The 14,728-nt window shown below is 41.3% G+C and overlaps 2 protein-coding genes across 2 annotated transcripts in view; one reads left to right on the top strand and one right to left on the bottom strand.

The window, feature by feature from the left end:
* Positions 1–4,224: 4,224 nt before the first annotated feature.
* Positions 4,225–8,618, top strand: kcnk15 (potassium channel, subfamily K, member 15). The gene is made up of 2 exons (XM_016510645.1): positions 4,225–4,703; positions 7,650–8,618. Exons 1-2 carry the CDS (start codon positions 4,415–4,417, stop codon positions 8,573–8,575), a joined length of 1,215 nt encoding a protein of 404 aa, XP_016366131.1. The 5' UTR covers positions 4,225–4,414; the 3' UTR covers positions 8,576–8,618.
* A 4,370-nt stretch (positions 8,619–12,988) lies between these two features.
* Positions 12,989–14,728, bottom strand: part of LOC107706810 (SS18L1 subunit of BAF chromatin remodeling complex) — a gene marked incomplete at its 5' end in the record, with an annotated part of 30,685 nt that continues 28,945 nt past the window's right edge. Inside the window, 3 exons of the mRNA XM_016510644.1 lie at positions 12,989–13,514; positions 13,602–13,786; positions 13,887–14,006. Of these exons, the coding sequence (XP_016366130.1) occupies positions 13,488–13,514; positions 13,602–13,786; positions 13,887–14,006 (332 nt within the window). The remainder of the gene's footprint in view (positions 13,515–13,601; positions 13,787–13,886; positions 14,007–14,728) is intronic.

Genomic DNA, 14,728 nt, shown 5'->3' with positions numbered 1-14,728 from the left:
TGACTTCTCGCGCCATAGCGGGCCACCAGTAGCGAGTTTCAAGGAGCGAGAGGGTTTGCTGGCTGCCTGGATGTCCAGAGCCCGGAGAGGAATGCAGCGAGTCCAGAAGGGTACTGCGGAGAGTGGATGGGACATAGACCTTCCCTTCTGGACCTCCCGGCGGAGCTGGTTCGGAGTGGGTGGCCTGGCGGATCTCTTCGTCGAGTGCCCATTGAATGGGACCCACAATCAGGGCTGGAAGGAGAATGGTCTCCGGGGGTATTACCCGTTCGGTGGTGTGAGGAAGGCGGGATAGAGCGTCTGCTCGGGTGTTTTTGGGTCCGGGAAGGTAGGTAACAGTGAACTGGAAATGGGTGAAGAACAGCGCCCATCGTGCCTGACGTGGGTTTAGGCGTTTGGCCTCCCGAAGATATTCCAAGTTCCGATGGTCAGTGATGACCTGGAAGGGATGAAGAGCTCCCTCCAGCCAATGTCTCCACTCCTCCAGCGCGAGCTTGATGGTAAGAAGCTCGCGGTTCCCGATGTCATAATTCTGCTCCGCCGGGGAAAGCTTGCGGGAGAAGTATGCACAGGGATGGAGGCTAGGAGGCTCTCCAGACTGCTGGGAGAGCACCGCTCCGACTCCTACGGTGGAAGCGTCTACTTCCACGACAAATGGTTTCTGAGGATCGGGCAGCGCGAGGGTAGGAGCGGTGCAGAAGGCTTCCTTCAATTCCTCAAAACTTTGGAGGGCTGCGGGCATCCAGGACAGAGACTTGGGCTTATTGCGGAGCATAGACGTGAGGGCGGCTGTGTGCAGACTGAAATGGTGGATGAAACGGCGGTAGAAATTTGAGAACCCTAGAAAGCGTTGGAGTTCCTTAACTGTCCGGGGTTGTGGCCAGTGGTGAATGGCGTGGACCTTTTAGTCATCCATCCGGATGCCCTGAGGACTGATGATGAGATGTTGAGAGATCTTGATAGCCTTTTGAATGAAACTCTCTAACCCCACGGTGTCGTCAATTATCACCATTTGAAGGCGAATGTCGGCATTCAGCCCCTGCCGGAACGCAGTCAGTAAGGCCACTTCGTTCCATCCACTCGCCACCGCCAGAGTACAGAATTTAATGGCATACTCGCTCACGGAGGCCTTGCCTTGACGGATACGGAAGAGCTGGTCATGCACGGATATCTCAGCCGCAGTGTGACTAAACACTTCCTTGAAGTGGGCGGTGAACGTAGATGCGAAGGGCCTGACTGTTACTGTCCCACATGGACTGGGCCCAGTGAAGAGCGCGGCCGGCGAGATGAGAGATCATGAAGGCCACCTTGGCGCGGTCTGTCACAGTACAGAAGGAGACCAGGGACGGAGAGGTAAAGTAAACAGAGCTTTATTGAACAGGTGCTGGGAGAGTGAGAGAGATGGAGAGCAAACGGGTTAGAGCAACAGTCTATGGAATGGAAGGGATCGGGCTTACGTGATGAAGGGTTCCTTGGTGGATCGGGCTGAAGAGGCTGGCACAGAGACAGGAAGGCATCAGGATGGAGTCCGGGTTCAGTGAGTCAAGTAAGGAGTAGCGTAGTGAACTCAAGACCAGACGAATTGTGACTGCAGTGGCTGTGCATTTAAACTAGTGCTGATGAGGTGGTGACAGGTGCGGCTGATCAGTACTCCGGTGATTGTGAACGGGTGTGTGAGATGATTGGGCCTGATGAGGCTGGACTCTCCCTGACACATAGCATCTTTATTTGCTGTCTGAGATTATTGTTCTCATACCCCGAGGGTTTGTCTAGTTGAGGTCTTCGCCGGCTGGCAAGGGCTGTGCTGTGGTAGTTCCAGCATCATGTCTGGATGCGGCTGACAGTGCTAACCAGGATGAGACAGACAGACTAATATACGCTGATCAGCCAACCACTGACAGGTGAAGTGAATCACATCGATTATTTCACTACAATGGCACCTGCTGGATACATTAGGCAACAAGAGAGTCTCAAGTCTTTGTTTTAATGTTAGCAACAGTTCTTTCAGCTAGTTATTGTAATTAACAATGCTAAATTCATTTTGAAATATAGCTTCATTGCTCCCAATTGAAAGTGCCCTCTGAGAGGTGATTTATACCATTCAAGATGCAGGGACAGTCACCACGAGACAGAGAAAAAGCATGCTGTGTATTTTGAGCTATTTGAGTAGCTGTAGAAAAATACTTTAGATTATGAAATGTTCTTCACACTAGGAAAAAAAATTGTTTATTTAGGAACTGCTCAATGAAAGGTTCTTTGGAGAACCCAAACTAGTTCTATGACATCACTGCAAAAAACAAACAAACAAACAAAACAAAAACAAAACAAAACAAAAAACAACCGTGTGGGGGGATCTCATTATAAAAGAAATGTTTTTCTGTAATGCACATTGGATACAATTGTAAAATACCCTTTTATTCCACACTTTTTGCAATCTCTTTTCCCCAAGATAGCAGCTCTGAGTATTCTCCTATAATGCCTGATGAGTTTGGAGAACACCTGATAAGAGATCAGAGACCATTCCTTGAGCCAGAATCTCTCCAGATCCTTCAGATTCACAGCTCCATATTGGTGCTTCTTCTTTTCAGTTCACCCCACTCATTTTCTATAGGGGTCAGGTCAGGGAACTTGGCAGAAGCTTCATTTTGTGCTCAGTGACCCATTTTAGTGTTGATTTTGATGTTTTTTTTTTTTGTGTGGATCATTGTCCTGTTGGAAAATCCAGCCTCAGCCCACTGATTTCTAGCAGGGACAGTCAGGTTTTGATTTATTATCTGTTGGTATTTGCTAGAATCCATGAGGCCATCTATCTGAACAAGACGTTCAGGACCCACAATATTAAAGATACAGCAGTTTATTTCAAGTGTACACAGTAAAATCCTGCTCGGAGCATATATGGTCCCACTCTAAAAGAGTGTTAAAGTAACACTGAAGCAGTGTTAAAGTTAATGAGATAATTCTGTGATTAATTAAGTGCTGATTGATCATTAGTGATGAACAGCTGCTGTTAACAAGCAGAATCACTGAAGAAACGAGAAACACAAGAACTACAACTGACTTCAGCCACAGCCTTAGGTGGACCTCAATAGCAGCAAAAGTGTTTTGCAATACAATATGAACACAATAAGTACATTGTACTTATTTTTGATGTAAGTACATAGTAGTTAAGGCCACTTAATATAAAGTGTGACCCTAAATTATTTATTTTATTTTACTTTATATTATTTTAATGCTATTCTAGTTGTGCACTAGTGCTCCCTCATGTGGTCTATGTCTGTGCTGAAGACACAGAACTGTAAGAAGAGTGTGTGGGGCCTGAGTCAGTATGCTGTTCAGGGGACCCAGAAACCCTAGCGGTGGCCCTAACAAGCCCCACTGCTTGTTGACTGAACCCATCTTCCAGTAGACATGTGCAGGTGTGCTGTTTTGATTGTAATTGTATTAGTTAGTTTAGCCAGTACATACACAAGCTAACCTGCTTGTGTATAACAAATATCAAAAATCCAAATACTTACTAATCTAATCTGGGAGTTTACAATTTAAACCCCTTATGGTCTACAGCGACAATGCTAACTGTGGACTGACATGATCCACTGACATTTGACAACCAGAAACCTAACAAAGGATATATATATATTGTTACATTACGTTACATGCACTTACTATTATAATAACAATACATTATGCATAATTACATGCAAGTAAACCTAAGCTAAACCCTAATCCTAACATATAGTAAGTACATGTAGTTAATTAATCTTACTCAGTACTTAAATACATAATTACACTGTACACAATACAGTGTAACCTTTTTAAAAATTTTTGCTCGAAAATACGCTTTTTAAAGAATATCTTTCTGTCGATTAAATGCCATTTGTTTGATAATGAATACAATGGCATTCATACGCAAGTGTCCAAAAACAGGTGTGTGCACTCACTGGAGCTCTATTAAGACAGCGGCGGGAGCAGCGCTTCAGCACCGCGGACAGCGCTCCGCACACAGCCCCCCGCTGCGAGGAGAACCGCGGCTTTCCGTGGACGACCACACACACCTGCGGCGATGCCTCAGCTCAGCATGTCTTGTGACTGACTGACTGACTGACTGTGAATGCAGATGGACTACAGGAGATTTTATTGGTTGCCAGATATGACAGGTTCAGTTTGGAAACCTCCTTCCTTCGCACGATTTGCGCAGACCAGGAAGACTGGTTTAAAACAGGAGAGAGCTCAGTTAGTTTGTTCTCTACGACACACCTTATTTGCCTACGAAAGAAATCGAAGACACGAACATGACGGGCTCTGTTCTTCTTCCGACATGCGTCTAAACGATACCTGGATTCCCCGTCGCTCAATGTTTCGTAAATAGACAGAGCGCTAATAGCGATGCACAGTCGCGCAACCTGTTAGATTGAAGATGAAGATGAAGAAGCAGAACGTGCGCACGCTGTCGCTCATCCTCTGCATGTTCTCGTATCTGCTGGTGGGCGCCGCGGTCTTCGACGCCCTGGAGTCCGAGACTGAGAGCGCGCGGAAGCGCATGCTGGAGCAGAAGCGCAGCGACATGAAGAGAAAGTATCGCTTCACCGAGCACGACTACCGAGAGATCGAGCGAGTGGTGCTGCAGGCGGAGCCCCATCGCGCTGGCAGACAGTGGAAATTCGCCGGATCTTTTTACTTCGCAATAACTGTCATCACCACGATAGGTGAGCCTTTGAGAAAAAAACAGTATAAGAATTAGTAACTATCGCATGACACATCATAATCTACAAACTTCAAACTTGCGTTAACACTTCATTTTACAGTGTCCTTGTTACATGTTATAACATTAAATTATGCATAGCTACAAGAAACTAACCCTAAGCCTATCCCTATAGTAAGAAGTAGGCCTACACCATAAAGGAATTTACAGTATTAATAGTAAACAATTTGCAATGAATGCAAGTTATTTTCTGCCAATTTATTGCAAAACGTGCAACCAAATCCCGATGCACTATGGGATATGTTACCAAAGGAAACATACAGTATATGGAGCAATGCTGTGATTGAATGTCCATTCACACTGGCAAGCAAACGTCTTCATTTTTTTTCTTTGTTAGTGTTGAATTGTAAGTATACAGTGAAGCTTCTAAAACATCTCAGAGAGACCAAACCATTTGCTTCCTAATGGCCCAAGTCTGGCAGGACAGATGCCTTTGTGGTTGTTATTCTGCTTGGTTCAGGGTTTAAAAAAGCAGAAAGTTGCAGCTGTGTACTTAACCAATGACTAATATTTTGCCAATGAGTGGATTCAGTTTTCTGTCAGAGTCTAGAGTGGCACGTAATGAAGTCACAGTGAGAGGTGAAGAGGTTTGTTTTGCCAGAGAAATGACTGTCCCTGATTCTGTGCTCTGTTGTTAAGTTGGGAGACATGGGTGTCTACTGTCAATCAGGTGCTGCTGATAAAAATGATGTGCACATCACATAAGAGCCATTATCCACTTCCAGCTTATGAATATCTCTTCACCACTCCTTTTTTAGAAACTTTGTGAGGAGGCAAGGACGTAACAAACTCAATTACAGAGGCAGAACAGTTGTTGGATCTTGTTTTTGTTTAAAAAATATTATGTATTTATTGTGTTTCTTTGAGGTGCTATAAGCTATTTGTTTTAGCTTTGGTGCTTCTTGGGAATTAATCCACCAACAGGCTCTAAATCCAGAAAAAAAGCATGGAGGCATCAGTCAGAAAATTCTTCCATTCTGAGTGGCTGTCAGATTGAATATGATAGTTTTTATGCATGAATTGTTATTTGTTTGCATGTCTGCTTACATGTTGTTTATTTGTTCAGTTGATTTTCTTTTCCTGAAAGTAGTTGATTTTCAGTGTAAGAAAGTGCTGAATAAATGTAAGCAATGCAGTGTTATGCTTATGAAAATGGATATCCATTTCATAATTTTAATTCAAAAGTGAATGAATTAGTGACCTATGAAAAGCAAATCTGTGTGTTAATTGTGACTACTACCTTGACGGTTTCACAGACAAGGCTTAAGCCTAGTCCCAGACTAAAATGTAAGTCTGAGCTGTTTCAACTGAAGGAAACTTGCACTGACTGATCTTAAAACATGTCAGTGCCTTTGTTTTTTCTCAAGATGCACACCAGTGATGTTTTTTCTAAGCCACGTTTATGAAAAATTACTTAAATGTCCTAATTGAACTATGGCCTAATCCTGGCTTAGTCCAAGCCTTGTCTGTGAAACCAGGCCTAAATCTTCCATTTTCACATCGGTGTGTTTGTGCAGCACAATGTATGACAACTATCACCACACTTTTTAATGTCAGTTAATTTTTCCCATGTAGATTAATAGCAATGTGCTGCAGAAATCTTACTTTCATAGTATTTCATGATAAGTAGTAGTCAATATTGTAAATCTACATAAAAGTTTACTGTGATATACTGGGAAAAATATGCAGCTGTACCATAAACCACAGCACTGAGCATCACAGACCGCTGCTATCAGCACAGCATTTACTGGGAATTCACATGATAAAGCTGTCGGTAACCAGACAGACACGAGAGAAGCTCCGCTGTGAGTTTACTGTGAAAGCAATGCAATGATTCACCTGTCATTTTACACTGAAATCTAACTAAATGTTGTTAACTAATATTTCTCAGTATGCACTAAGAAATGTATTGTAAAATTTCCTCTACTTTACTGCCAATTGTACTTTGCAGAAAGTAACTGAAGTCTGTGCACCTTGAGATGAGGCTTATAACAAGAAATATGCTTTCACAGATGCGTTATGCATTTGTGAAAGTTGCTCTTGGCATTGTTTTGGCATTGTTAGTATCATGCAGCAATCTCATAATGCGGAGAAATGTGGTTATATTTTTTTATTTTAATCAAGTAATGTAATTTATTGTTTGATGAGAGAAAATCACGCATTTAACTAAAATCCCTAAACCCGCATTTATTTCCATGTGAAATTCTGAATATAATATTTGCTGAAACATTAAAGGGATAGTTCACCCAAAAATGAAAATGTGATGTTTAACTGATCGTTTAGTGTCTTAGGACATCAATGTGTCGTCACGAGCCGCAGGGTTTAATTTGGATTTGTCTGTGCATGTTTTTTTTACTCTCATAGATTTGGTTACCATTGCCATGCATTATACGACTGAGAGACTGCAACGGCTGGAGTTAAAAATCATCATATGTGTTCTACTGAAGAAACAAAGTCACTACATCTTGGATGCCCCGGGGGTAAGCAGATAAAAATCTAATTTTCATTTTTGGGTGAACTATCCCTTTAACAGCCCATGCGTGGTTCGAACCTCACAGGTTTGGCATGCTATGCTGAGTGTTGGCCTTACCATACAGTCACTGCATGTTCCTCCAAACCTTGCTGTAAATTCTACAATAAACTTATAACACCAGAGAATACATACCGTGAGTTTAATAATACAGGCTGTTAAAAAAATCAACCCTGCAATTTGGTTCTTATTTGCCGGTAACAAGGACACCTTTTTAAAATAAAGCATAACCAAACGTTCAGAGTGACATTGACAGTCTATCCTCTCTCAGATCAATGTCTTCAAAGCATGGGTTTCAAAGAGCATTGCCACGATCTCATCGGCCGATCTAAGATGTCTCTCGTGGGTGTTTCTGTGCAGGTTACGGGCACGCGGCCCCCGGCACAGACGCAGGGAAGGTCTTCTGCATGTTCTATGCGGGTCTGGGCATCCCGCTCACGCTGGTGATGTTCCAGAGTCTGGGTGAGAGGATGAACACCTTCGTCCGCTACCTCCTCAGCCGCGTCAAGAAGTGCCTAGGGCTGCATCGCACTGAGATTTCCATGGAAAACATGGTGTTGGTGGGGTTCCTGTCCTGCCTGGGAACTCTGTGCGTGGGGGCCGCCGCCTTCGCACACTTTGAGGGCTGGACCTTCTTCCACGCGTACTACTACTGCTTCATCACCCTCACCACCATCGGCTTCGGCGACTTCGTGGCTCTTCAGAAGAAGGAGGACCTCCAGGAGAAGACCCCTTACGTGGTCTTTAGCTTCATGTACATCCTCGTGGGGCTGACTGTGATCGGAGCCTTCCTCAACCTGGTGGTGCTGAGGTTCCTCACTATGAACAGCGAGGACGAGAAGCGGGATGCGCAGGAGCGGGCCTCGCTGAAGAGGGGCCGTAACCTCACGGCCCTGAGTTTGGGGCAGGAGAATCACTGCCACAGCAACCTGTTCTTGCCCATCGAGGAGGGCACCAGCTGCACCAACCTCATCCTGCCGTCGGCAGAGGAGCGCGGGCTCTACTCGCCTCTGCCCCTGCCCTTAAACGCCAGCCAGTCTCGGCCCCAGCTCAGCTCGCTCTGCAGCTGCGTCTGCTATCACCTGGGCCTCTGCCACTGCTCAGCCCCGTCCCCAAACAAGTGCCCTGAGTGCAACATCAACTCGGTGTACTGCAACTCCGTCTCCTACAAGATTCAAGGGTGCTCCTCGAGCAGGAACGATACGGTTGTGTCCTCTCCAGGCAGCACGCTTTCTCCTGGGCTCAGCCTCCGAGACCTGCCACGCTTCAGGAGGAAGTCATTGTAACGGGGAAGAACTTTAAAGTGTCTGGTTTAGATAGCGAGAATGCTGTAAGAGCATGTCTTTTGTAGCACGAGTTAGCAAAGGCCATTTTTAAACACTACAGATAAGTGAGCATGTCTTTCTAAAGGACAGCAGTTGAGGACTTGCCATTATAATCAGGGTTGGGGAGTAGCAGAGCACATTGTAACTTACGCATTTAAAATGCAAAATATGAATAACTGTGTTTCATTACAGTTACATTTTAAATGGGTGGTAGTCAAATTATAGTTACATCCAAAAAGTATTTTAGATGACCAAAGTGACTCTTTGAATTTTAATGTCATTTATGTAATTTAAACATTAATGTAAACTGTATCGGGCAATTAGTGGAAACAGCAATTGGTGATTCTCTGAATCTGACGGTCTGCAAAAGCATCCTAAGATATGTTTTTTTCATACCCCTTGCAAAAAATGCAAAATTGTAATTTTTTTAACAAAATTAGAGGGATCATAAAAACTGCATTTTAGTACTGTCCTGAATAAGCGATTTCACACAACAGATGTTTAGATACTGTACTCCACAAGACAAAATAACTGAATTTATAGAAACTGTAGGACTGTTGTCATGTTTTGTGATGGTTGTTCATGAGTCTCTTGTTAGTCCTGAGCATCGCTGTTCTTCAGAAAAATCCTCCAGATCCTCACTTTCTCAGGTTTTCCAGCATCTTCTGCTGTCCAACAATGACTGTATGATTTTGAGATGCATCTTTTCACACTGAGGGCAGCTGAGGGACTCACATACAACTATTACAGAAGATGGAAACATTCGCTGATGCTCAAGAAGGAAACAGTGCTTTAAGAGCTTTTGAACAGGATGATTTCTTATTTTGTTTCAAGATTTTTTTTTTGTTACTGCCCTTTAGAATCTAATACTTACATGTTTCCCAGAAAGACAAAATAAATACAATTTAATGCATCGTGCTGCTTTCTTGAGCATCAGTAAATTCCTTATTTATTAATTTATTTTTAAAGATTGTCTGCACTTTTTCCCTTTTAAGAAATATTGTGGGACACTCATTTTGTTAAAAATTATACGCAGACGCAAACCAACATCCTACGTTTTGTAGATGTCATTTTTCCCCAGAGGACCCTTTGTGTTACATACCTTATTAGTATTACAAAGCATTCAAAAGTGTTTAGATTAAGTTACAAAACTTGAGTAATCTAACTAAATGTGTTACAAATTACTTTTTAAAGTTGTATTTTGTAATCTGCAGTGAAATACATTTTAAATATAACCCTCCCAACCCTGACTATAATGGCAAAGGAGAGACGTATGGCAACCATAACAATCTCTTAAAATCAAAATGTTGTCTGTTACAACACGTACAGAAAGATTCTTAGATCATCTCAAACCTTATTAATGTCCGCTGCATTGAACTAGGAACCGCACAAGTGCATAAAATGAAATGCCATGTGACGTTTTTAAATGAGGTGTGCTGATCTAAAAATGTGAGGTTTACTGAGAGACAGATCTTCCCATCATTGTGCCTTTGAGCAAGACACTGTAGACACTCCTGGAGGCGGCTGTAGGAGACGCTTGCTGTATGGTCACGCACTTCACTCTCAAATACATTTAAAACTTCTGTGCTCAGAAACAGAAGTCAGTCATATCAGTATGAATGTACACAATTGGGAAAATCATATTTGTTTTCAGTATTCAGTAAAAAGTATGTGCATGTTTTGGTTGTTTTGCAATGCTTGCACAATATATAATGATGAATGCCTTTGTCTATGCTTATTAAGTTACGGTGTTTTTATTGTTATTGTTTTTTCAGTAGTTTAGCATGTAACCAGAACAGGAAAAGTATGACCAAATCAATGCAGAAATGAAACGGAACCTCTCTGGTCTACAGGAGACGTTCATTGTGAAAGTCTAAAATTTAAAGGGGTCATATGATGTTGCTAAAAAGAACATTATTTTGTATATTTGGTGTAATGCAATGTGTTTATGCGGTTTAAGGTTAAAAAAACACATTATTTTCCACATACTGTACATTATTGTTTCTCCTCTATGCCCCGCCTTTCTGAAACGCGTCGATTTTTACAAAGCTCATCGTTCTGAAAAGCGAGGTGTGCTGTGATTGGCCAGCTATCCAGTGTGTTGTGATTGGCCGAATTCCTCAAGCGTGTGACGGAAATGTTACGCCCCTACCATACTGTGTTTCCATGTGTCCCGGCGCGACGAGACAAAACCAATAAAACCCATTATAAACGAGGCATTTGTTGCATCCAGTGGGGACATAATTACGGATTATAATGACATACTGTGTTTTTACGCTTTGCGTTGTGAGCGTTTTAGGTAGGTGTGGCTAACTCTTAACTTTTATAAAGAATATCTCTTTGGATTTGATACTTTAGTCTTTACAACTTTACAGATCTTCTTTATGCACCAAGAGCTTGTAACACTTCAAAGAGAAAGGAAACATTGAAATCGCATCATATGACCCCTTTAAATTCTGATGGAAATAATTTTGACAACGAGTTTACAATTAAAAACCCTCAGAAAGATGTACAGTATGTTTTCAATTATCTGATTGTTTAATATTTAAGGAGAGCCATTTACTGTAAATTAATTGTCCATTAACGTTTATGGTAAACAGTTGTAAACAAATAAAGAGTTGTACACTTCCTGATTTTCATTTGTCACTTACAACAGTCCATACAAAGACTGAAAAATGCAAGAATATCATTAATATCATAATTTTCTCAATGCTTCACATTTTTGAGCAATTTTAATGTGATTTTTATGAAACTGTTGTCAAAGTGATTTTACTGAATGTATGAAGTGTTTTTCAAAAATGAGGGCAGAACGGCAGGTGAGTCGACCAATGAAATCGAAGCGGGGGAGGGACTACCTCAGACACGCTGTTAAATACAGTACTTGCAGAAAATGCTATATGTTGCGTGCGCTGTTGCATGTTATTAACTACTTTTAAGTATTTGCTATATGTTTTGTTAAAATTTCAACAGCCTAGTGAGTAGTATATAAGGCTGTATTAGAAAAGTAATGTTTATTGTGTACTGAACTAGCAACCTTTTGGGACAAGTGTAGATTGTTGTCACGTTTGGTCTGGATATGACACGTGGGCCAACATTTAGAGTTTTTTTTAAAAATCATTTATATGAGGTTTATGGCCCAGGTGACAGCACACAACTGGAAACCATGACATAACATGGAATATGCTTAACATTTTATTTATTACTGGCAGCAGTTATTTCCCTCTGCTTCCTCTTTCGAGCAACAGCCATTAGCCAAACAAACACCAACCAGCTTCAGGTAAGCAGATCATATGAGAAAGCTGAGATTATACAAATTCACATTAATTACCACCAATATGCCAAAATGTAAAATAGTTATGAACTTTTATGAGAGTGTGTTTGCAACGAGACTAGAATAGGTATAGTGTATATCTGCAGCTTTCAGCTCCTTGAGAAAAACAAGAAAAACATCCGAATGAGGTAAATAGCTTATTTTAAAACAGTTTTATTTTGAAGGAATTTGTAGAATAAATTCTAAATTCTAAAGTAAAATAGACTGAAAAAATAGGAATATAGTTTGTTCCTAATATGTCTACCAGCACTGTACGTAGAGATCAGACGACATACGCACTCACTCTCACAGAAGAACTGTTCATCACTGACTTCAAACACATCATTATGTGAAAGCCTTATTTTATGTATTTGGTGCGTATAGTAAATCATAATGGATCCATTGAAATCTGGTTCTGTTTGCCATCGCACCTTGACTTGTGCTTATCTGTAAAAAGCTTTAAAAATCCGTACACTGTCACAGAACACAAGGAAACCAGTGCTAAGGTGAAGGAAAGGGATGAAAATGTATTTATTTTTCATTTTTATGAATTTCATAAAAGTCCATATATTACAGAACAGTGAAGATGGAGATGTAAGATATTTGTTCAAATGATCACAAATGTCTTTTCAGTTGTGCTAACTAGATGTTTTCACATAAGTGTATATACTACATATGCATACTCAATATCAGTAATCAAATTACAGATAAACCGTACAGTTTGCTAAGTAAACACACGTATCCCACGATTGTCACAGATTATTTGTGCAGTATGGTATAAAAGCTGTTTAACAGCCAGTGATAATTGTCTTTAATGTCAATTTGCCACAGTTTTTGAGTGTGCTGTCCCCTTACGGGTGAATCCATCTTTAACCCCCATTAAAAATGTTTTGTTTTTTTTAAGTTTGAGTTTATACTGTATCATATGATACAGTATACAGTGTCAGAGCAACAGTAAAGCATGAAAATGTCTACATCCTGAACATTCAGTCCCCTAAAACATGATGAGAACAACATCACACCGGCATGTCACGCGGTAAACTGTTGAAGAACACCATAGGATTGCAATAAAGAAATCTATATACAACTTATTATGTGTAAAATTTGAACTTTGGCTATTTGTCTGCAATTTTGCGTTCCCTTCGATTAAAATGTATGATTACAGTATTTAAAATTGAAATAAACAAAACTAAATAAATAACAAAATAAACATGGAAAATAAACATCAGTATTTCCATTTGTGCTATCAGAACATTAATCCATTCATCCACCCATTCAGACAATCGACAAAACTTACAGTGCAAAATAAACAAATAATTACAGAAAAAAACTTCAGTGTTCTGGTAGAGAAAATAATATCTCCTGTATGATAAAAGTAGGATTAAAAAATAAACTCCAGACCCTTGTAAAAAATCTAATTTATTTGTTTCCGTTTATAGAGTTTGATTCTGATTCCGTAGCAAGCCTGTGAGACAGGGCTGGTGGAGAATCCTCTGTTTTTCCAGCATCCAGAGTAAAGAGGGATGTACACAAAAAACTGCCCCAAACATTAGCCATGTCTCTTTATTGCTGATAGTTTCCATACTGACCCTTTGTGGAGAAAAACAAAAAAGAAATACATAATGGCATTTAATAAAAGACATCAGACATTGGATGAAATCTGATGGGTGAACTGACCCTCTCATTACTGGGCTGGGTCACTTTGTCATTGTACAGGACGGTCATGGTGTTCACCTGTTCAAAAGGGTAAGACCTCTGTGACGGGGCGGCTGGTCCTGGCTGAATGGAGCGGTATGATGGGTACTGCTGACTCTGGCCCTGCTGATACTGAGGATACTGGGATGAGCTGCCCTGCCCTGCACCTTCAGAGCCAAACAGCACAAGTCTGGATATTGCTGTATATCATCTGTAGGGATCAATTAATACTGAATGAAATTGATGTAATCTGATGTAGTCTGTTACCGTATCCCTGAGGCTGAGCGCTGTAGCCGGCTTGGGATGGGTACTGCTGTTGGCTGAACGTCTGGTGCGTCCCAGAGCCTTGTTGGTACTGTATCTGCTGTTGGCTGTACTGAGAGTTTCCTGAAACATAATTGAGATCATGCATGAAGGGAGAACTGAATATATACTAATAATATATATATACACTATATATACTATAATCTAGTACAATCTACATGACATTTGCAAGCCTGGTATAATGATGATGTCTATTGATTTTCTAGTTCATTATTCGCTTTGGCAGATTATGAGGTTGTTTAATCTGCAAATATAATAAAACCAACATTAAAAAATGAACAGAAAATGAGTAAGGAAAGAAAGGAGCAAGGAACTGAATGACTTAAATTCAAGTTCCCTTTCAGTCGGTCACTCTCGACGTCATGTCGGTGACCGACGAATTGGGATCTCGCTTATGCCGAGTTCACACTGCACGATTTTCAAAGACGTCGCATCACAGTTGGTTTCACACTGAACGACTATCTGGGGAAGCATTCAGTTGTTGCTGTGTTCACACTGCACGATGGAACGATGACAGGAGGTTACACACTGCATGACTCTACAATAGGAAGAATCGCCGACAGCTCTGTCTGGTGCAGGGTTGCCAGGTTTTCGCTACAAAACCCGCCCAATTACTAAAACTAGCCTGAAAATAGCCCAATTGCTTTTGAGGGGGTCCCCCAGTAAAATCGCATTCGGGGGTAAAATACACATTTTTGGGCGGGGTTCTCCTGGTACAATTCACATTCCAGGGCCTAAATATCACGTTATTGGGGTCGCTTCAACCTGCTGACATAAAAAACAAC

The sequence above is a fragment of the Sinocyclocheilus rhinocerous genome, unplaced genomic scaffold (genome assembly GCF_001515625.1).
Source record: "Sinocyclocheilus rhinocerous isolate Xijiao unplaced genomic scaffold, SAMN03320098_v1.1 scaffold4583, whole genome shotgun sequence".
NCBI classification, from domain to species: Eukaryota; Metazoa; Chordata; class Actinopteri; order Cypriniformes; family Cyprinidae; genus Sinocyclocheilus; species Sinocyclocheilus rhinocerous.
Note: the sequence above shows the minus strand (reverse complement) of the source record. Positions and strands in the feature narration are given on the sequence as shown.

Bases quoted from the DNA above. Each gene is read 5' to 3' on its own strand.
- kcnk15 (XM_016510645.1), top strand. From the start codon at position 4,415: ATGAAGATGAAGAAGCAGAACGTGCGCACGCTGTCGCTCATCCTCTGC. The intron at 4,704-7,649 runs GTGAGCCTTTGA...GTTTCTGTGCAG, and splicing joins AACTGTCATCACCACGATAG to GTTACGGGCACGCGGCCCCC.